Below are 21,719 nucleotides of genomic sequence, written 5' to 3'. Positions count from 1 at the left end.
GGTGCTCAACTACTCCATCCTGAAGTCCTGTAGCAAGCTTGAAGTTCTGTGAGTAATACCACACCTCATACACCCAGTCAGAAGTACACACCTCACATCAAGAAACTGGTGCAATTACATGTAATGCACATTCATTTTTACTTCAGCAAATCAGCATGCATACTTAGTTATAACATGTGAGGTACATGCCTTCTTACTTATTACATGTAATGTACAGTGTACAATGTGTGTGTGTGTGTGTGTGTGTGTGTGTTAAATAAAGAGTGTGTTAGTCAGTCAGAGGGTGTTAAACACAGTCAAAGCAATTAATAAACAGGTACAGGTACATCCAATCAGAAAGATCCGAAGTATGTTTTGGAAGCGTGTCTTCTACTCTTCATGCACAGCATCATGGGCTTGACCCTGTCTGAGACGTAGACTCCGGTGTATGGCATGAAGCTCTTAAGGGTTGATTATGGTTCCACGTCGACGCAACACAAGGGGGTTTACGGACCCACTACGTCCTTGCGGACCCTCCTTGCGTCTACCACACGGCGCCTGACGTGCGCCTCCCCCAAATTGTAACCTTGCGTTGAGGCGACGCAGCAGCGAGGGCTCTGATTCATCCGCTCACTGAAACCCGACGCAGAATCAAAACCGGTTCACGACCATGCGTCCGAGCGTCTGTGTGTGGTCCTTGCGGTTGCGTCGACGTGGAGACCGTAATCAGCCCTTTAGCACTGAGCTATCCGCAAAACAGGCCGTGGCAGCGGGGAGGTCTGCTCTGTGCTGCTGCTCCACCAGATGTCCCCACTCAGATGTAGCGATGTAGTCTCTGGATCCGTGCCTGCCGGGGATAGGCCCGAGATCAGAAGGACGAGTCGTTCCCGTTGACGAGTCGAGTTCTGTCCAGAGGGACGCGTGGGAAGCGATTTGGCCACAGACCCCTGGGAGCGGTCGACGGAAGAGGCCTCTCTCCACCACTTCCCCTCCCAGCGTTTTGGCGCCAGAAGGACTCGGGTTCGCAGCTGAAGTCGGTATGTTAAAGCGGTCCGGCGCGCACAGCTGCAGGGCGAGAGGACGGGCAAGGGAGAGAGGCGGCCGCGGACGTGCGCCGCGGCCGTGTGCGCTGATGGATGCGTCTCCTGAGGTCCTCCTTCTCCTCCGAGTTCAGGAGATTGTTCTACAGAAGAACGTTCTACAGGAGAACGTTCTTCAGGAGAAGGTCCATCAGAAGACCCACCCGCAGCGCCGTCGTACAGTCAGGTGACACCGACCAGAGGAGTTCTCCTCCACAAACCTCCTGCCAGACGCTTCGGCCTCGGGAGAGTGTATGCACGTTGTATTCTAGTCCGCTGGGCCCTTGAGGCACGGCTGTAAAGGCAACACTATGCACCGGCGAGGAGGACTGATCGTCCAGCTTTGGCCTTGTGTCGCTTGGGTCATGCTCCTCAAAACCCGGTGCTCTCGAAGGGATTCTTCTTCCGGAAGACGACGGCCGCCCTCTGTCCACAGGATGTATGGGTATGCTCATGAGGTTGGACCCCAATCATGGGCTTCACATATTTCTGGAGATCCATGTCCAGATGTTGCGGACTGTGCTGCCGCAGCTAGCAGATGTGGGAGCTGGATACAGAGCGACCCCATGTCCCCCTGTGCACGCTTCGACTATGCCAATGTTATCGCCAGCATGATGACCGTTCACATCCATCCACTGTGACTGATCACGTGCGTTCTGCTGATAGTAGTAGTAATCTTTATTGTCATTGTAGAGACAACACAATTTTGTTGGAGCAATCCTCCAGCTGCACGGTTATTTAAATACAAAATATCAATATATAATATAATATAAAAACAACAGTATCAACAATATACTGTAATAAATAAAATAGAATGTTTTTTAAAATAGAATGTCCAAGTCAAGTCCTTAAAGTGTCGGTAGGGAAATGTGTGTATGAGATGGGGAGTGTCAGTGTGTGAGGGGGGTAGAGTTCAGTAATGTCACAGCTCTATGGAAGAAGCTGTTTTGCTTGTTTTTGATCTAACCCTAACCCTGATAAAATGAACCCTGTCAATATAACTGAACGGTGTTTGAATCAGCGTTTTCGCTGGATGTGGAACCCTGGAGCAAGGTAGAATCAAGGTACACAGGGGTGGGCTGTAGTAGTAATCAGGGCAAAGGCGTGCGTCACGAGGCATAAGAAGAGTAGAGGGGTGGAGATGCGGTCAAGAGGATTTTCAGTAGATCACTGGGAAGATAATGATGGGACTCTAGACACCGCGGTACTAAGACAAACTGGCACAGGGAGAGGTAAACACACTGACTAAAGACACTAGGAGAGGGGGAAACAATCAACATGACAGGGAATGATCACAGGCAGGAAACACAGGGGGACGTATCTGGAACAGGAGGAGACGAGAGTAACGCAAAGTTACACAAATAACATGGACAGAATGAAGGAAACAAATAACTCTTAAGGAGCAGGGCGAGACGGGACAGGATGTGTCTTAACAGTACAGAACATAAAACGACTCTAAACTCTAAACTTCCGATAGAGAAGCTCACGCCTTCGCCGACGGCAGCTTGTTCCGACAGAACTTGGCGTTCCGATTGGCTATAATTATCTTTTCAAATCCCAAACAAGGAGCTACGTCTTATCCCTCCCATGTGTTAGGTGTGGCGCGTGACCCACCGTAGCCTGGCATCACAGTAATCCTTCATGTGAGACATCACATGGTTCTCCGCCCTGGTTCTCTGGTTCGCCGCCAGTGTTTGCCAACAAAGACTCTAAAAACAGGGCAGTTACCGGGTTAGCATCCTATTGCCCACTGATGCAAGAATCTGGGTCATTTTATGAGGTTTTCTATTACAAAGTTTGAAGTACAATAGTCGGACCGTAGGGCATTGCAGAACTTTGTCTGTGCCTTAGATTGGCACGGAAAAGGGAACAAGAATCCTCTAGGGTTGGAGACTCCAGTGTCCTCTCTCTTGTACCTTATTGTGTACCTGGAAGTCCCCTGGGTCACTGTTTTATGAGATAGTTTATTAGATGTTGTTGGTTCCGTTTCTGATCATAATCTCACATGATGTACTGTTCAGCGGCACAGGAGGAATCGTTTACTATCGCTAACTCGGACACGCCGCCCCACGCTGATGAGTGATTTCCAGACGGGGAGCCAAGGGTCAGATGTGTGGGGGCAACGCAAGGGAGGCTGATTGGGTTGATGACTCCCATTGTTCCAAACGATCCTGTCATTAGTCCCCTAAAACAACACAACAGCATCATTATGTCCAGGCTTCTGTCTCTAAGCAACGATGGCCGCTGGCTCACGATGTGGGATGTCTTCTCTTTTGAGTGCTACTTTTATGGTCACTAGTTTGTTGGTTCATTAGGTTTGTTTTGTAAATTGCTTGTCTGTAATTGAACTTGTTTATTTTGGCTGTTAAGGGGCTTTTACCGGCGTCCTTTGAGTTGGGAAATAGTTGGATCGTAATTCAGATCTGTACTGCGGCAGATTAAAAATCCTAGGCCAGCACAGTGATCAGTCTCTCTACTGTAGAATCTGGGGGCTGTGATACGCACATGTTCCTGTGCACTGATTCTCTTCTAGTTGACTAGGTCTCTCTACTGTAGAATCTGGGGGCTGATGCACACATGTTGAGGGCCAGTGTTTCTGATGCAGGGCCTCTCTCTCTTCCAGTCTACTGATGGACAACAGGATTCTCACCATCCCTGAGAACACCTTCCAGTCGCTATGGAAACTGGCTGAACTGTGAGTACCTCACCCACCCTTTCACCCCCGGGACCAACTTTGGTACAATTAATTTAGGAACTCATTATCCGACCAAGTGGCTAATTGAATAGCCACCCTGGCAATGACCGGCAGCGTAGTTAGCTTAGTTAGCATAGTTAGCGCCAAATTACAATAACGTTTTGGCAATAATTGAATTCATGGAAAAGCCGCGGGACAGCGCTACATGCGGTCATGTTGGTTTTGTATTCCAAAGGAGTCATGTTGGAACAAAACAACGGTACTTTTACATAACATTTGCACTTCTTGATTGTGTCTGGTACTTTTTTAAACAGGAGGAAAACAGACCAATCAGAGCCTCTATCTTGAACTTCTTGTGAAGTCAGATCCAAGCTGATGACACTTAAGCAGAAATAAGCACATTAAGCACCTGTCAGACCTGCTGATACCAGCTATAAACTACCAAGTGAAGATTTATTTCTTTCTATATTCCTCCGCCTCCAGCTGTTGAAATCGCCCACTCACGACCACCCTGTTTTTATTTCTGCAATCCAACCCAAGGTTACGTCGTTCTGAAACATGTGCCTACAGGCGGAGAAAGCAGAGAACTTACACAACCCGTCGGATGTTCTTTCTATCGGCCTTTCTTTCGTCCTCACTTGTTTTTCTTCTTCTCTTTCTTCCTTTATATTTTGTTTGCTTTTTTTATTGTCTGATTGGTCCCTCCCTCCCCCATACCTCCCCCATACCTCCCCCTTCCCTCCCTCCCTCCCTCATCCCTCCCCCATCCCTCCCCCCTCCCTTCCTCCCCCATCCCTCCCCCCTCCATCTATCCCTCCCTCCCTCCCTCCCCCCATCCTCCCCCCATCCTCCCCCCATCCCTCCCACCTCTCTCTCCCTTCATAACTCATCCCACCCTCCCTTCCCTCCCTCTCTCCCCCTTCCAGGGACCTGTCGGGTAACAAGATCCAGGACTTGCCCAGTAACACCTTTAAGAGCCAGTCCAAGACTCTACAGAAACTGTGAGTAAGTGAGGGCGGAGCCCGGGGGGGGGGGGGGGGGGGGGCTGAGGTGTGCAGCAGAACATTTGGGTGCTGAGGATAAGCCCAGCCCCGGTTAGGTTGCTATGGTTTGCGGTTCAAACGAACGGGGTCTCATGAAAGGCGAGCGACTCAGGCGAGCGACATAATTGAGAGAAAGAGCGAGGACTTGATTGATCATGCAATCTGTGTCTTTGTGTGCGGAGGATGGTCCGTCTGTCTGTACTTCAAAGGAAAACACAGTTTGATGTGACGGCAGCGCTACCTAGAACCACTTATTTAATTTGTCTGGATTTTAATGAATGAAACATTTAGGACGGAGGTGCATATTTAATAGCAAATGCTTTTTTTTTCGTTGTGGAGCCTAAGGAAGTGATTCATGGAGGGACTGCTTCTCCGACCACAAAAATGTTATTTAAATATTTATACAATTCTGTCTTATTATTTCTGGAAGTAAGTTGATGTGATACTAAAAGTAAATAACTAATGTTTAGAGGTTAAATGAGCTCTCTCTTTGAGCTCAAAGTGTCTGAAATGTTTAACCCTCATTCGGATGCGGACTTCAACATCGACCACTGCCCAGACAGAGCTCCACACGTCCACACAAAGCCCCAGAAAGGGCACTTTGACGTCCCACAGAGAAGCCAGAGTATGGAGCAGCCAAGAACGTTCACTGCTTGGCAGTGACCTGCAGAAACAGGATTTGGCCTCTAAATTCTGGTCTTATTAACAGTGACAACATGACCTGAATGACTATGTTCAAGATCATATAAGACACACTGTACCTTCAAAACAAAAACAAAAATACATTTTGGGTTCACTGCCCCTCATTTTTTTTTTTTTTTTTTTTTTTTTTTCAGTTTTATATCAAAGACAGGACCAACAAACAAAACGAGACAGGACAAAACAAAAACAACAAAATACAGGAAGAAGAAGAAGAGATGCCAGACAAATAAATAGTACAACTTATTTCAAGATGTTACAAGGCCAGGAATCACTAGAATACAGGTAAATGGTGAGCAGTACAGGGTTGCATCACTACACAATATACCAAACGATAAAATGTTATCACAATTATTCATCTTTGAGGTGGTCATCAAATGGGCCCCATATGTCCATAAATCAGTTGGCTGCTTTGGATTCTTAGACGTGTATTCTCTCCATCTGTACGATTAAGATCATTTCGTTGAGCCTTTCATTTATGAACCAGGACAGAAAAACAAATGCCATTTAAAGAAACACATTCAGCAAACTGTTACAACATTATTGTTTTGGTGAATATTACATGTACCAACACCATCTGTGTCCCTTGAGTGGCCCCGACGTTTGTGATTGTTTGTGAGTGTTGTGTGTGGATTAAAGGGTTGGATGACAGGTTTCAGTAGGAAAGCGCTCTTGTCTGTGCTCTGTATTCAGCTCCAGCATCGTGTTTCTTATCCTCTTGCTTGTTCACAGAAATATTTCCCACAATCCTCATCTCCACATTAATCCCGACCTCTTCAGCCACCTCACCCATCTGCAGTCTCTGTGAGTATACAGGCACACAACGGCCATGCACACACATACACACACATGCACGCACACACACATACACATACGCAAATGCATACACCCGCACACACATACATACATGCACTCACGCACGCGCACATACACACGCATACTTGCACGCACACGCTTACTCGACTGTAACATTGACTTGATTCAACCATTTCAAACCTTATCACAACAGCTCAGCTATTCTATATTTGATCTTAAATGTATTCAAACTTTATCATCTTACACTTTATTTGTTTCCAACTTTTTGTTGCATCTTGTGAAAATATATTTTACTCTATGTTGGTTCAGGCAGAAGTTCCTAGTGGAAGATAAGTTTTTATTCTAAGACATACACTCACTCACTCACTCACTCACTCACTCACTCACAAACACATCCAGGTAGACCTGGATCTTTCACCAAATTACATATTGTGTTGTTTTTTTAAGGGCACTGGAAGGGATTGAGATTCCTGACGTCCAGACCAAGATGTTTCTGCCGATGGGAAACCTCTCCCACATGTATGTATCCCCACCACCTTGTTCCTACCTTCACCAGCCATCCCTGATTTTATTTGTATGCTGGCACAACACCACTGCTTATTCATCTTACAAAATAGGTTGCCTTGGTTGCCAGTCAAGGTAGGCACATTTTCCCAGAACCATATTCTTCTCCAAAACAATTTGTTGAAATAAGTGAAAGCAGGTAAGCTCTCTGTGGAAGAAAAATGAAAAGTTGATGCCCAAAGACAAAACAATACGGCTGACCATATCCTTGGTTTCAGTTATTCACTTATTAAAACAAGACAGGTGGCGAATGAGTGCTTTGTAAGTCCGACCATGAAGGATTGTTAGACTGGGGTGAGAATAGCATCCTTTATTCATTTTTACCCAGCCTCCTGGCATCGTAGGTGGGTTTTGGAGTAGCGCAGATGGAAATAGATCGAGACGTAGTGGCTGCAAACAAGATTAGTCACGTTGCCGACATCCCGGTGAGCTGCAAATGCCTTCCAGACCAAACCAAACGTCTCAACACCAGCAGGATGCGACTGTCAGACCTCTGGCGGTCGAGGAAGACACACACTCAGTCAAGGACCACACACAAAATAATTTGTGCCTGCCGTCAAACGAAAGCTTGTGGTTATTTATCGTTCTCTCGTGGCATATTCCAACAAACCTCCAATGGACTCGGTTTATTTAGTGCTGGGCCTAAATCTTTCACGCAACTGCTTCACAGCGCCTTTCGCGGTTTGCGAAGACAGTTAATTGCTGATATTGTCTGTGAGATGTAAATCAGTGATTGCCTTCTGCGACAGCGTTGGCGAGCATTATCCATCCATTCATCTTCATGTGGATGATGATCACTGCGTTTTAGGCAGTGGGATAATTTAGGATTTTTTAATTTAGTCTCTCAGTCTCTAAGTCTGGGAGTGTGCGCAGTGGCCTGTCAACACAGAATCGAAAATTGTTGGTTGGTTTGTTGAAAGAGAAAACTACCTAGACAGGGCGATTCAAATGCGCTTACTTGTGTCAGACAAACAAAGACTAATGAAGAGCACTGGTTTGGAGTAGAATGGATCCCAATGGCTCATCAACCGCCCGGTTTCGGAACGCTACACCGAAAGGGGGGGGGTTGGTGAGTTGCCAACATTCTGCCAACAAAATGGCAGATGTGTGTGTTTATATTTTTATCAACCTTCCTCTACTGTTTTACTTTACCAATAATTCATCCCTCCCTCCCGCCTTCCATCTTCCCTCCCTTCCTCCTTTCCCTCCCCCCTCCCTCTTCCCTCCCTCCTCCCTCCCTCCTTCCTCCCTCCCTCCTTCCTCCTTCCTCCTTCCTTCCTCCCTCCTTCCTCTTCCCTCCCTTCCTCCTTCCTCCCTAGCTACTTCTTCCTTCCTTCCTCCTCCCTCTTCCCTCCCTCCCTCCTCCCTCCCCCCTCCCTCCCTCCCTCCCTCCCTCCCTAGCTACTTCAAGAGCTTCCAGTACTGCTCGTACGCGCCGCACGTCCGCTCCTGCAAGCCCAACACGGACGGCATCTCGTCCTTCGAGGACCTGCTGGCCAACCTGCTGCTGCGGGTGTCCGTGTGGGTCATGGCCTTCATCACCTGCTTCGGCAACCTCTTCGTCATCGGCATGAGGTCACTGATCCGGGCCGAGAACAACCTGCACGCCGCCTGCATCAAAGTGCTCTGCTGTGGGTTTGTACCGGACGCCACAGAGCTTCCCACGACGTGTGCGTCTGTGAAGGAGTGATTGTGTGAGGCGGAGCGCGGTAATAGGCTGGGGTTCGGTGGCTCACCGGGTAGAGTATCTATCGCACTCTATAATGAAGCATACAAAAGCAAAAAATAAGAAAAGGCTGTGGTTCCCCTACCCCTTTTTCAACTCGATTCTTTTAGCTTGCGTCTGCTTCCACGCATTTTTATTTTTCCTGGACTCCCCTTAGTGGTTCATGAGTGCAGCTCCCTCGTGCTTTGTGAAACATTTACATTTTCTTAACAAAAGAAAATGTATCAATCATCACTACAGCCTTATATCTTTAGCTTGTAAGGCAGCCGTCTGCAACGACCCCTCCACAACCCCACAGTTCGGAGACTCTGGTGTAAGTTTCGACCCAGCTGCAACTCGAGACAGACGAGACAGACCACGAGTTCAAACTAAGGGTAGTTTCTGTACGAGCAAAAATAACTGAAAGAAGAACGTGGAGTACTAGCCAACGTAAAAAACAAACACATAAATCCGGCCTGATTGACACCTCCATTGCACTCAGGTGGGAGGTGGGCATAGCGCCGCAAGACGCTGGCAGCGGCTTGATTAGACTTGACAGGCCAACCTCCCTTCTGTCACGCTGCTCTCAGGGTTTACAGAGAGAATCGTATAGAAGGGGAGTTTACTACTGCTGAGACCCCAACTCTACAGTCTGTTTACTGCTGAGACCCCAACTCTACAGTCTGTTAACTACTGCTGAGACCCCAACTCTACAGTCTGTTTACTGCTGAGACCCCAACTCTACAGTCTGTTAACTACTGCTGAGACCCCAACTCTACAGTCTGTTTACTGCTGAGACCCCAACTCTACAGTCTGTTAACTACTGCTGAGACCCCAACTCTACAGTCTGTTTACTGCTGAGACCCCAACTCTACAGTCTGTTAACTACTGCTGAGACCCCAACTCTACAGTCTGTTTACTGCTGCTGAGACCCCAACTCTACAGTCTGTTAACTACTGCTGAGACCCCAACTCTACAGTCTGTTTACTGCTGAGACCCCAACTCTACAGTCTGTTTACTGCTGAGACCCCAACTCTACAGTCTGTTTACTACTGAGACCCCAACTCTACAGTCTGTTTACTGCTGAGACCCCAACTCTACAGTCTGTTTACTGCTGCTGAGACCCCAACTCTACAGTCTGTTTACTGCTGCTGAGACCCCAACTCTACAGTCTGTTAACTACTGCTGAGACCCCAACTCTACAGTCTGTTTACTGCTGAGACCCCAACTCTACAGTCTGTTTACTGCTGCTGAGACCCCAACTCTACAGTCTGTTTACTGCTGAGACCCCAACTCTACAGTCTGTTTACTGCTGAGACCCCAACTCTACAGTCTGTTTACTGCTGAGACCCCAACTCTACAGTCTGTTTACTGCTGAGACCCCAACTCTACAGTCTGTTTACTGAGAACTTAAGAACTATCAACACAAAAAAAATCGAAAAAAGCATCTTTCATCACTCAGTTTTGTAGGTATGTGTGCTTGTGTCTGAGTGTGGTTTGTGTCTGTGTGTTGCTAAGTGAAGTATAAAAATTGTTAAATTTATCAGAATTTCACCCCCAGGTGCTCCCCCCTTCCCTATCGCTCGCTACGCACGCACACACACACACACACACACACACACACACAGATGCCTTGTGTGTGCTTAGAGCGTGATGACAAACACGCACATGCACACGCGTGAACACACACACACAGAGACACACACACACACACACACACACACACACACACACACACACACACACACAGTAGTAGTGGTGACGTGACTCTCCCATGCATGATGAAGTGGTTTAATGTAGTCGTGGGGGGGCGACACTTTGTGCGTTCCCTGAAGGCTGTCAGGCTTAGGGCCCCCCCTGCACGGCGACTGCAGGGGGCTGTCACCTGCACTGCGGGTGACGGCGTGCTTCGTGTGGCGTGCGGCGTGCTGTCTTCCAGGTGCAGACTGCCTGATGGGCGTGTACCTGTTCTTCGTGGGCGTGTTCGACGTGAAGTTCCGGGGCGAGTACAACCGCAACGCCCTGGCGTGGATGGAGAGCGTGGAGTGTCGGACCATCGGCTTCCTGGCCATGCTCTCCTCCGAGGTGACCCGCGGAGGAGAGTGCACGGCGGGGCGCGTGGACACACATACGCACACACACACACACACACACGTATATACACACACACACACACACATATTCACACACCCACCTACACGAAAGCATTGGTAGGCGCACTAACACTCAGTCACTCACACATGCACACACATACACACATACACACATACACACATCCACACGCACGTGCTCACCTACATGCTCACCCACACACACACACACACACACACACACACATATTCACACACACACCTACGCGCAAGCATTCATAGGCTCACTCTCACTACCGCACTCACACGTGCACACACGTGCACACGCACGCACGCGCAAACGCTCACCCACTCACACACAGACACACACATGCAAACACACCCATGCACACACACTCTCAGAACAGAATGAATAATTATCTGGTGTATGCACACAATTATTCAATTATTCAAACAATGGCCTTAGGAATGCCTCACGTATCTTCATATCAGTTAATCAATGATGTTGTTGCCCAGACCAAGGTCCCATCAGATTTTTAAACAAAAATATGCCTCACGTATACCGGTGTTCATATTCATTAATTAATCATATTGTGCCAAAAAAAAAAAGCCGAATCAGATTTTTAAAACAAAAAGTAAAAACAAAGGTTTGTTTCGCCGCTCCGCCAGGTCTCTGTCCTCCTCCTGACCTACCTGACCCTGGAGAAGTTCCTGGTGATCGTCTTCCCGTTCAGCAACCTCCGACCCTCCAAGCTGCAGACGGTGGTGAGCATGGCGGTTCACTCTGTAGGGAGGGAGCCACTCAACAAACAAACCCAACAAACCCAGCTGTAGATGTAGCCTGGCTAACGCCAGACCAAATCTCAAGAAGATTGAGTCTGGGAACCACACCACCATTTTCTCGTATTTGAGACGTGGTTTACGAATGCGAAATTACGAAATTACGAAAACGGTTATTGGGCGCTACTATTGTCTATCAAATGCGTCTGTACGTAGCTCATAGCCAATAAAAATAAAAATAAACTTGCGTTCTAAACTACTTAGAACACTATCTAAGGCTGCATCAAAAGGTTACTTCTCGTCTGCTGCCATGTTGGATCCATAGATATAAACAAACGACAAGCTTTGGTGTGTCGCATAGACGTTGTCATCGTCTTGCTGTCCCCCCCCCCCCCATTCTGTGATTGCTTCCCTCAAACAATCGGATCCATGGAATCCAGGCTGAATCTAGGCAGAGTGAAACGAATTTGCGAGCAAGGCAGCATGGGTATACCCAGGCTACTGTAGATGAGTGGCTCTTCAAAGGTCCAATGACATGCCACCGAAGAATAAAAAACGGCTTGTAACTAATCACACCACACCTGCGGTGGCATGTCATGGGACCTTTAAAGAGCCACTCATCTACAGCTGGAGTGTTTTGATTTGTTTCTGCGATTGTTCTTCAAAGAGCCACTCATCTCCAGCTGGGTTGCTGAGCCCAGAGCAGATATTAAATACAGCCCGATGCAGCTGTAGCTACAGGGGGTAGCAGTTCATCGCGCGGCTGTCATCGGGCCAGACACTTAGAGACAGCCTACCCTTCCAGACCGCCTGGGCTGTGGGATCGCTCTCGTTGAGACGTCAGGTCAAAGCACTCAGTTAGAGGGACTGGCAGAGGTCGCGATGGGTTTCCCTCATGTTTCAGGGACATTGCGCTGCTTTTTCCGTCATTTAAAGAGATGATGGACCTTTTGGCGAACATGACATGGACACCGTAGGATTTAGGAGTTTTCCACTAAAGTTAAAGGGACACTGTGTGATTCAACTGTTGTAATGGCATTAGGGATGGACGTGTCTTCATCAGGGACAGATGACACTTCGGGTGGTGTTTTCAGAGCCAGTGTTTATGATTAAGGCTGTTTATATGTTTCACAGTCTATGCTTTGTAAAGGGACAGTTATAAACATGGGGCATTCCACTTGGGAAATCCAAACACGGGATTCTGATTGGCTGTGTCGTTGTTAAACATCTTTTCTGACGTACTACTTACGTTTTTTCGAACTTGCACATTTATGCTCTGACGGTGTGGGACGTCATTAAGCACTTAATGACTTTGTGGATTTGCTCTTCTCAGCGTAAACGAGCTGGACACGAGTTCAGTAAACATCTTAATTGCATGAACCTTCAGAGTAGCGGAATAAATAGGCTATTTAATGATTTCTGTCATATTTTGTATTGATATCTCAGCAACATGTCACAATTTACTGACCGATGGGGAAACTCAATGATCCAGAACAAAAGGGTTGTGTAATTAATTAAAACCCATTCAATTATTCGCTCAGTCAGATACTTCACATTGTGGCTTACAAATTGTTTATACATAATGGGATTACAAAGAGTTATGGAATCAAAAGAACATCCTATTGCTTTACGAAAATGTTTATCGAGACTTTAAACACTAAAATAATTATTAAAACATCGATCCGAACCAGAATCGCATGGTAAATCCCATAAAGTGAGCCATCACTTTGTATAAAAGGTCAAAAGAATAGCATTAGAGCGAGTTTAATGTGGCAATGAGTGTGTGCTGCAGCAGTAAACCGTGTTGCCAAAAGGCCTGCAACTTAAAACCAACCAGCAGAACAAATGAGTCGAGTTTCATCTGCCTTTTAGTTTGAGCACTCCTCAGTGGGGAGAACTATTGAGGCCCCAGCTGCCGGTCTGTCCTGAAGAGTTCCCTCTGGGTTCATTCCATCCCCCAGACAATTCATTCAATTCATCTGCTTACTCAGTGCTTGGGTTTATCCGGACCACCTCAGCAGAGGAGAAGGTAGCCCTTTATAACAAGGATGCATTAAATAACCGCAGTGGTAAGCATTATTGTATATCATTAGCATAAGGTTATGGGTAAAGGTTAATGTATACATTTTTTAATGAATGCTTTAGTTAACATAGACGTCCACACCTTTGATAACTAGACCCTTAGTCAACAGTTTATTCCATTTTAGTTATTGCTTGTTACTGCATTAACTAATGTTAATACATTGTTAATTATTGTATCCTTATTTTTAAAGTGTTACCAATGAAAAGATATGACTTTAATGGGCACTTCACACAGGCTTTCACTTAGACGTCCCCTTAAAGTCGCGGTCGCGGTATAAAGATCCGGCGCCACGGAGATCCAGCGGACTCCAATTATTTTCTCTTCCTGTAATTCCCATTGGCATTCAGCCGTGTGCCTGGGAAAAGTTCCAAGCAAGCAATCGAATCCGTCTACGTCCAGCGAACGCCTTGACCGGGGCGGTTTTAAGACACCGTCCGCGTTCACGTCGTTCACGCCGGACCGAACGCGTGTCTGTCTCTGCGCTCCATCAAGCGCCGAGCAGATGGCTGCGTCATTACCTTGACGCTCCGTTGCCACCGACCGTCAGACTCAAAGTGCTCTGGGCTCCAGACGCCCGAGGACACAGCGCGCTGCGGAGCACCGCGGCGTGGATGTTTCTGATGGGTAGTTTGGTCACACATTGGAGGGGGGGGGGGGTGACACTGGAGGGGGGGGTGAGTGATATAAATAGAGGTGCTCCCATTGGACGGTGTTTGGAGGTGTGTAGATGCGAAGGAGTTCTGCACGCGGGGGTTTTTAGCCACACAGTCTGGTGTTGTTTGTGGCGTGAACGTTACAGGATGAAGACTGGCGTTCCGGTTTCTTATCTGGAGCCGTTGCAAAATGTTTACAGAAATAGCCTTAAACCCTTATTCAGATTTAGATGCACCATGTCCAAACAAACACCATGACTAATATACTAGGGGCTTAGAAAACAGCACAATAAATAGTTAGTTTTAATTTTAAAAAAAAAGAGATTTGAGCAAGATAGGTGCCCCCTAATCCTCTCCAGTGAAAGGAGGGGGTTTGTGTGAAATGGCTGTGTGTCTGCTTGCCCTTCGGGACAGACTGAGAGGGCGGTGTCGGGCCAAGGGAACGAAACGCTCCTGAGCTTTAATGAGAAGCACCTCATGGAGAATTGATGACGGATGATACTCGCTCTGTCCGAGGTTTGGCAAACGTTCATTGTAATCTACTGCAGTTTCTTTTGCCAACTGGAAGTTGCAGTAAAAAACTCAATTGACAGTGAACTTGGCCTGTTAACACAACGGAACATTGTGTTAAATGATGTGATGTTTCTATTTGGGAGAGTTTTCTCTGGGACCCTTCCCTCAAGCAGCTATTATATTGATGCAATAACCTTTACCAGATCCACTCTACACAACAACACAACAGAGACACGCAATCCTAAAACAAACAGCTTTGTTTCATATTAAATTGACATTAAACATCTGATGTTTTCTCAGAGCCATGAGCCTAGCGATGAAATAATAAACAAAGTAATAATGTTGTTGAGTGATTCAATGCGATGGCTTTCTAACAACGCCCCTGTCGTCCCCTGTCGTCCCCTGTCTCCCCCTGTCTCCCCCTGTGTCCCCCTGTCTCCCCCTGTGTCCCCCTGTCTCCCTCTGTCTCACCCTGTCTCCCCCTGTGTCCCCTGTCTCCCCCCTGTCTCCCCCCTCCCTCTCGAAGATGATGGTGTCTTCCATCTGGCTGCTGGGCTTCATCATCGCCGCCGCGCCCCTCATGAACGAGGACGCTTTCGGGAACTACTACGGCCGCAACGGGGTCTGCTTCCCACTGCACTCGGACCGGCAGGAGAAGCCCATGGCCAAGAGCTACTCCACGGTCATCTTCTTAGGTACCTGGACCAGCCCGTTCTGGGGGTTGTATTGGTTGGTTTAAAGGGGGTGTCTACGGTGTGCTTTCGATGTTTCCTGCAGATGTTATGTGTAACAAAGCCAATTGCCACATCCTCCTCCTAGCTGAGTGACCTCATATTGACAGTCACTGATTACTCTTACTAATGACTGTCACTCCCCCTCTCAAGTCAGAGACCTGTGTGAGTGGGATGTTTAGTCAAAGTGGATTGGGCTCTAGGATAACTAGACGAAATAACTGCAGAGAAATGGGACAGACAGACAGACAGACAGACACAGACTAGACTAGCAGGCAGGCCTATACAGCACTACATAAGTACCAGCACACATCGTTAGTTGTACGTCGTATACTGACTCCAGGACAGCATCAGAAGCCTCTGTTTATCTCCCAAACTTCCCTGGTGTTCTCGTTGCTTCGCTGAGTAGCCGTCACGTCACGGCGCCCACGGCCTAGCCAGCGGCAGCCGCACACACAGCCCATCATCATCACACCCACCAGCCAGACCCCCCTCAGCCCTGTCTGCCCGGGACCTCGTGTTCCTGCTATAAACAGATCGTCAGGTTGAAAGCAATTAATCCTCTTAATTAGGTGTCCCTCAGAGGAACTTTGTTAATGAGTTGATGAAGCGGAGCTGTGCTTGTTTGTGTAGGTGTGAGTGGCGGTGGGTCAATAGAGGGCGCTAGGGCGCCGCCCCTCCGTGAAATATTCACTCGAATGAATAAACTATTATACATACGAAATAAATCAGCAAAAATACATAGCGTTTATCCTCGTTTAATTGTGTGATAGACCGTACTTGCAACTGCCAGCAACCATTTAAATGCATCTGAACGTCAATGATTTGGGCTAGGCTTGTTATTGGTCATTCGAAATAAAGCCCTCCTTCGGGTCAGGGGTGCTGGCCAAGTTTAAGTCAACGTAAGCTCGCAAACTTTTTGCTGTCTATCAAGCAGAGACGACTTTTCATTGGCGCAAAAAAAATCGCCATCAGGTCGCACCAGTGTGTGCCCCTGGCCAATGGTATGGCTTTTCTGTTTTTTTTATCACCACACGATTGGACAATTCAGCGAATCAATCAAATAGGCTACCTCCCTCAGCAACGCTCGCGCAACACAACTACAGCAGAGAAGAGATGGATCGCTAACTAGCAGAGAGTTGTAAAAGCACTTTCCACTCATTTCAGTGGAGGAATTGGACTCCCCAAGCAATGTTATACTTAAAAGGAGCAAGGAAGTTACACATTAATTTAGTATTTCGGCCTGTAGCATATAAACAATATAAAGACAGTGATCATGATTTGCCTCAATATCATAATAACAACAATGGGTAAGCTTGTAAGCTTGCCCAGGCCCTGCAAGTCAGGATGTAGGCTATGAATCTGAATGAATAGTAGGTAATAGGTAATAGGTAGTGGCCATCCCCAAAATGCACCAGAATACAGGAAATCAAATCTACCAAATTCATTTTTTTTCTATTACTGCGCCCCACCAACATTTTTTATCACCAGCCGCCACTGGTAGGTGTGTGTGTGCATGTGTGCGTCTGTTTGTGTGTGTGCGTGCACATCTATTATAGATATATTAATATTATATGTCATATCTGCAGTACTTTGCAATCTCCATCTAACCTGCTGACTCCTCCAGAAGACTGCATCTCAAAGCTTTCCCTTTGCCGCCAGTCTGTCCTGTGTCTGCGCAGCTGTTAACCACTCGATAAACTCTTGAGTCTGCCTTTGCTTTACTTGGACGAATTAACGTTTTTTTTTAACTTAAAGCCGCTCCTTATTGTATGACCGTGCACTATGTGTGTATGTTTGTGTGTGTGTATGTGTCTGAATCGTACGTTCATTCGTATGTTTATAAGTGTGTGTGTGTGTGCGCGTCCGTCTCTGCAGGCCTTAATCTGGTGGCCTTCCTGGTGATCGCCATCTCCTACTCCAGTATGTTCTACTCCATCTACAAGACCGGCATCAACGCCACCGACGTGAGGCACAGGCTGCACAAAGACGTGGCGGTGGCCAACCGCTTCTTCTTCATCGTGTTCTCTGACGCCCTCTGCTGGATACCGATATTCCTGGTCAAGATTCTTTCACTGTTGAAGGTGGAGATCCCCGGTGAGGAATGACGAATGGCATTGTAGTGCAATCATTGATGTATACATTTTTTTTAAATAATTCATTTATATAATTTATATCGTAAATACATTTATATAATGTATGTAGAACATAGTAATATCATAGATTGGAATTATTTTACCTAAATTCCGTGCTGTGGCATTTAGTAATTCAGTCATTTAGCTTTTATATATTTTACCCAATTATTTGTGTCTGGCAGTGAATCGCTCAGGCCATCTCACTCAGCCCCCATTTAAATCGCGTCCAATTATAATACATTGGGTTGTCATTTAGATTAAATGTTCCTGAGCTGACAAAAACTGAATTGAGTTTAACTGACCTGATGTGAGTTTTAGGGGGCGCTGTTGTACAATGCACTAAGCGGTTACCAGAACAGGCAGGCCTACTATAGACAATCTGGGAAGATTTCAGAAATAACCACAAAGCAACATAAAACGCAATCATTTACTCAACACAAATCTTCATTCTTCCGCTAATCAATACAGTCCCTCTGCACAGCAAAATGGTTGCCAAGCAACACGGGCTGTCATACCTTGAGTTCAACGGCACATTGTTGTGCAGTCATAGGTGTGTGTTTATACATATTTATATATGTTAATATTTATATTTAGAGCGTAGTTCAACGGCTCCAAGACAATCAGAATCCTGGCCTGGAACTATTCGTCTCCTAAATGACTCTTCTTGACCTTTGCCCCCCCCCCCCCCTCGCAGGCACCATCTCCAGCTGGATGGTGATCTTCATCCTGCCCATCAACAGCGCCCTGAACCCCATCCTGTACACGCTGACCACCAGCTTCTTCAGGGAGCAGGTGGAGCTGCTGCTGTGCCGCTGGCAGCGGCGGACCACGCTGAAGAAGGACCGCAAGAGCCTGACCTCCTCCACCATCTGCATGGAGAACTCGCGGCCCGCCTGCTACCAGGCCCCCGTCTACCTCCCACAGGCCTCGCTGACCACCGCGGACCCCCGCTACGGCTGACGATGGGGTCCCCCCCCCGCACCGCCCCACCCCGCCCCTTCCCCTTCCCCCCCCCCCTTTAAACTATGGGTTGGGTACCAGTTGCGTGCGGGTGGGGTCGGGTTTGGGGTGTGGGTTGTGGGAGTTGTGGGTGGATTGCCGTTGACCGAAGAACCACACATGCGTAACAGACGCACGCGTCAGAATATATACCAGCGTCGCTCGTCACATCGCAGCGAGAAGCAGCGAGCTCCGCTCTGCATTGGATGCTAAAAAAGATTGTGTTAAGACTGTGAAACTACTGAGAAACTTTAAGCTATAGACCGCTGACGAGTAAGTCCCGCCTCCGAGGCTCCGGTTCCCTCGGTCTATGCCGAGTTAAAGTGGCATTAATAATCGTTTACTACTTTAACGGCACCGACAATCCAAAAACCCAGTCGAAACTGGATGGGAAAAGTGTGTAGTTCAAAACGTGACGCAGCTTTTACTTCTCCGCCACCTACAGAGTTCGTTATGTACGATCATTCATAAACCTCGTATGTTATTCCCCATAGACATTTGACCGAGGGAACCGGGAGCCTCGGAGGCGGGACTTGTTCTTCAGAGGTCTATTGGTACGATGATGACGCTGAATCTAACCAAGCCGAACGAAAGGAGTGTTATTCGGTCATACGTTGTTCCGTGTGCTAGTGTCGTCGCGGTGACGACGGAAGAGGAGAAGGGCTATTACCGCACATTGAGATGGAGAGGAGATGTCATGAACCAAATTGTAGTGAATCTAAACTATGTTACTAGAGTGCTAAACACAACATCCAGAACATCTTAAGGAAGATATTTTGTCATTTCAACTCAATACCAACAAAGTAATGGATCATATTATTTATAATAATAGAGATTCATAAATGTTATGAATGAATGACCAAACTGAACCAATAATAAGTAAATACATTATTTAGAAAAAGAGGTTAGTTAAGATGAGGGGGAATAGATGACAATCAGAGACTAGTGAATAAAGACCAGCTTTGTGTTCTAGTAGCATTCATTTTTCCCCACCTCATCGTGGTGAAGTCTGTAGTTGCTCTGTAAAATAACTTTTACAAAGGTCATCTAGTGTACATTATGCACATTCTGTTTAGTCTGCATGTGTGTTTACTGTGACATATGGACCTCTGTGCTGGAGCCGACGTCATGAGGACAATCAATCGATTTATTTTGGGGAGAATATATGACAGTTGAGCCAGGATCCATTGACTTGGGTCCGATGCCACATGAACAATGTTCGCACATAAAAAAGAAAAGTCATCGATTCAATTCATTGTCGGCCGTTTGCTACCATTTGTACGCGGGCCACTGGACTGTTCAAACGTTGGAACCTTATGTTGTGTTTATACTTTTTTTATACCGGCTGAACAACTATACGATGAATTCACAAATGCCTCTTTGTAGTTTTTGTATGATTTATTTGCCTTGGGTTCGATGCTTCCTGCCTGAAGGCATCATCAGTGAATGAGAACAATTCGGCAGATTCAGAGATTTTAGATGAATGGAGAGAATGGAGGTACTGACTCCGCCAGCAACAGAGAAAATACCAAGGCACATCGTTGAGAATTATGCCGTGCATATGTACATTTACACTTGAGGTCTGGCTATTGTCGTTGCGTGTATTTGTGTATTTACTGGTCTATATATAAATGGCTCCACCGTTTTGTTTGTGATGCGTTGAAGAACTCTCCGGAACGGTGGGTGTAAATGTTGGGTTAGAGGATGACCGTGGAGGCAAAATGATCAAATGTTGTTTCTGTTTTGAGAATTACGGAAGAGGATTAGGGCCAAATGTGATTATTGTTTTTTTTTGTTCTGAGTTTAAACTCTGAATTCCGATTTTAAACTCAGAACTCAAAAAAAAAAAATTATCACATGTGGCCCTAATCCACTTCCGTAGAGAATAGAGGCAGCAGGTGAATAAAACACCCATCTGTATAGTTTATATCAACCAAGACTGGAATCACAGGGTTTGAACTCTGCTCATACGCCTCACAGCGTCTGGTGCGGCCGCATCACGGCTCCATCTCCTGCGTCTGTGCTTTATGTTCTGGTACGTCCAGTTAGGTTCATGGTGGACCCCACTGCCTTTTAAATGTGGAGCAACTGGTTTTAATGGTTTAATAAATAGGACAAGACAAAGTGAAGCTTGACTTTCTTGTTTTGCGTTTTCTCTTTGTTACTTCAGATGAGATTGTGTTTACGGTACAGTTGATTAAGTCTGCAATGAACTCATGAGTCACATAATATAATAAGCCTTCAATAATAAACATTTTGAAGATCCATGCGTTGTAGAGCTGGATGCAGGTTGACTCTTTCATTGTAAGAAATATATTGGTCACTATGCAAGACATGCTATTGTCATTGTGTGGCTGAAATTAATTAAAGCTGTATAACAGAGGAACAACACGTGTGCAATGCCGCACACACCCACACCCACCCACGCACACACACCCACCCCCCCCCCCCCCCCCCCACACACACACACACACACACACACACACACACACACACACACACACACGCACACGCACACACACACAAACAAGAAAACTTGGTTTTCATGAAAAAGGTGAGAGATAAATTGATCGCAAACATGAATTTAACATACAAAACATTGCCTTTCCAGCAGCTAATTTTGGAATGTATAACTCATTACGAATATAATTAGCATGTCGTAATGTTCTCTTTTAAAACACGGAGCTACAGCAAAACAGCGAGCACTCCATCACCTCACGGAAGTCCTAATTTGGCCTCATTCGCGACAAACGCACATTAAACGCACTTTCGATTCGACAGAAGGTGCCATAACCATTCAATAGATAATTTCCTCTCTTCCCATTGATCCACACCTGCAGCTCAGCATCTTCCCGCGGCAGGTGTTTCAACAGGGCGGGTCCGCAGCGCGCCACACCAAACAGACAGCACCGCGAGCCAATCGCTGCCCCGCCTCCGCCTCATCGCCCAGCGGGGCGGCCTCTGATTGGTTGCTAAGGGTGTGCTCCCATCATCCCGAGCCCTGGAAGCTGTCAGCCGAAGAGACACGACTCTCGGTGGAGACGAGGCGGATTGATGAAAACAAGAGAGCCGCCGCTACACAAACAAAGCCGTCGCCTCGGGACATGGTCTTGTGAAGACCGGACAGGCCGAACACCTCAAGGTACTGTTGTTTA

The 21,719-nt window shown here is 46.9% G+C and overlaps 1 protein-coding gene across 1 annotated transcript in view; it reads left to right on the top strand.

Annotated features, from left to right (window-relative positions):
* Positions 1–18,525, top strand: part of rxfp2a (relaxin family peptide receptor 2a) — a gene marked incomplete at both ends in the record, with an annotated part of 46,224 nt that extends 27,699 nt beyond the window's left edge. Inside the window, 11 exon segments of the mRNA XM_084474181.1 lie at positions 1–48; positions 3,682–3,753; positions 4,680–4,754; positions 6,228–6,299; positions 6,759–6,830; positions 8,277–8,506; positions 10,520–10,665; positions 11,340–11,435; positions 15,226–15,394; positions 17,309–17,527; positions 18,260–18,525. The exon segment at positions 1–48 is cut by the window's left edge and continues 24 nt beyond it. Coding sequence (XP_084330307.1) covers positions 1–48; positions 3,682–3,753; positions 4,680–4,754; positions 6,228–6,299; positions 6,759–6,830; positions 8,277–8,506; positions 10,520–10,665; positions 11,340–11,435; positions 15,226–15,394; positions 17,309–17,527; positions 18,260–18,525 — 1,465 coding nt within the window.
* Positions 18,526–21,719: the final 3,194 nt, after the last annotated feature.

The sequence above is a fragment of the Micromesistius poutassou genome (genome assembly GCF_964030765.1).
Source record: "Micromesistius poutassou genome assembly, chromosome: 10".
In the NCBI taxonomy this organism is placed as follows: domain Eukaryota; kingdom Metazoa; phylum Chordata; class Actinopteri; order Gadiformes; family Gadidae; genus Micromesistius; species Micromesistius poutassou.
Note: the sequence above shows the minus strand (reverse complement) of the source record. Positions and strands in the feature narration are given on the sequence as shown.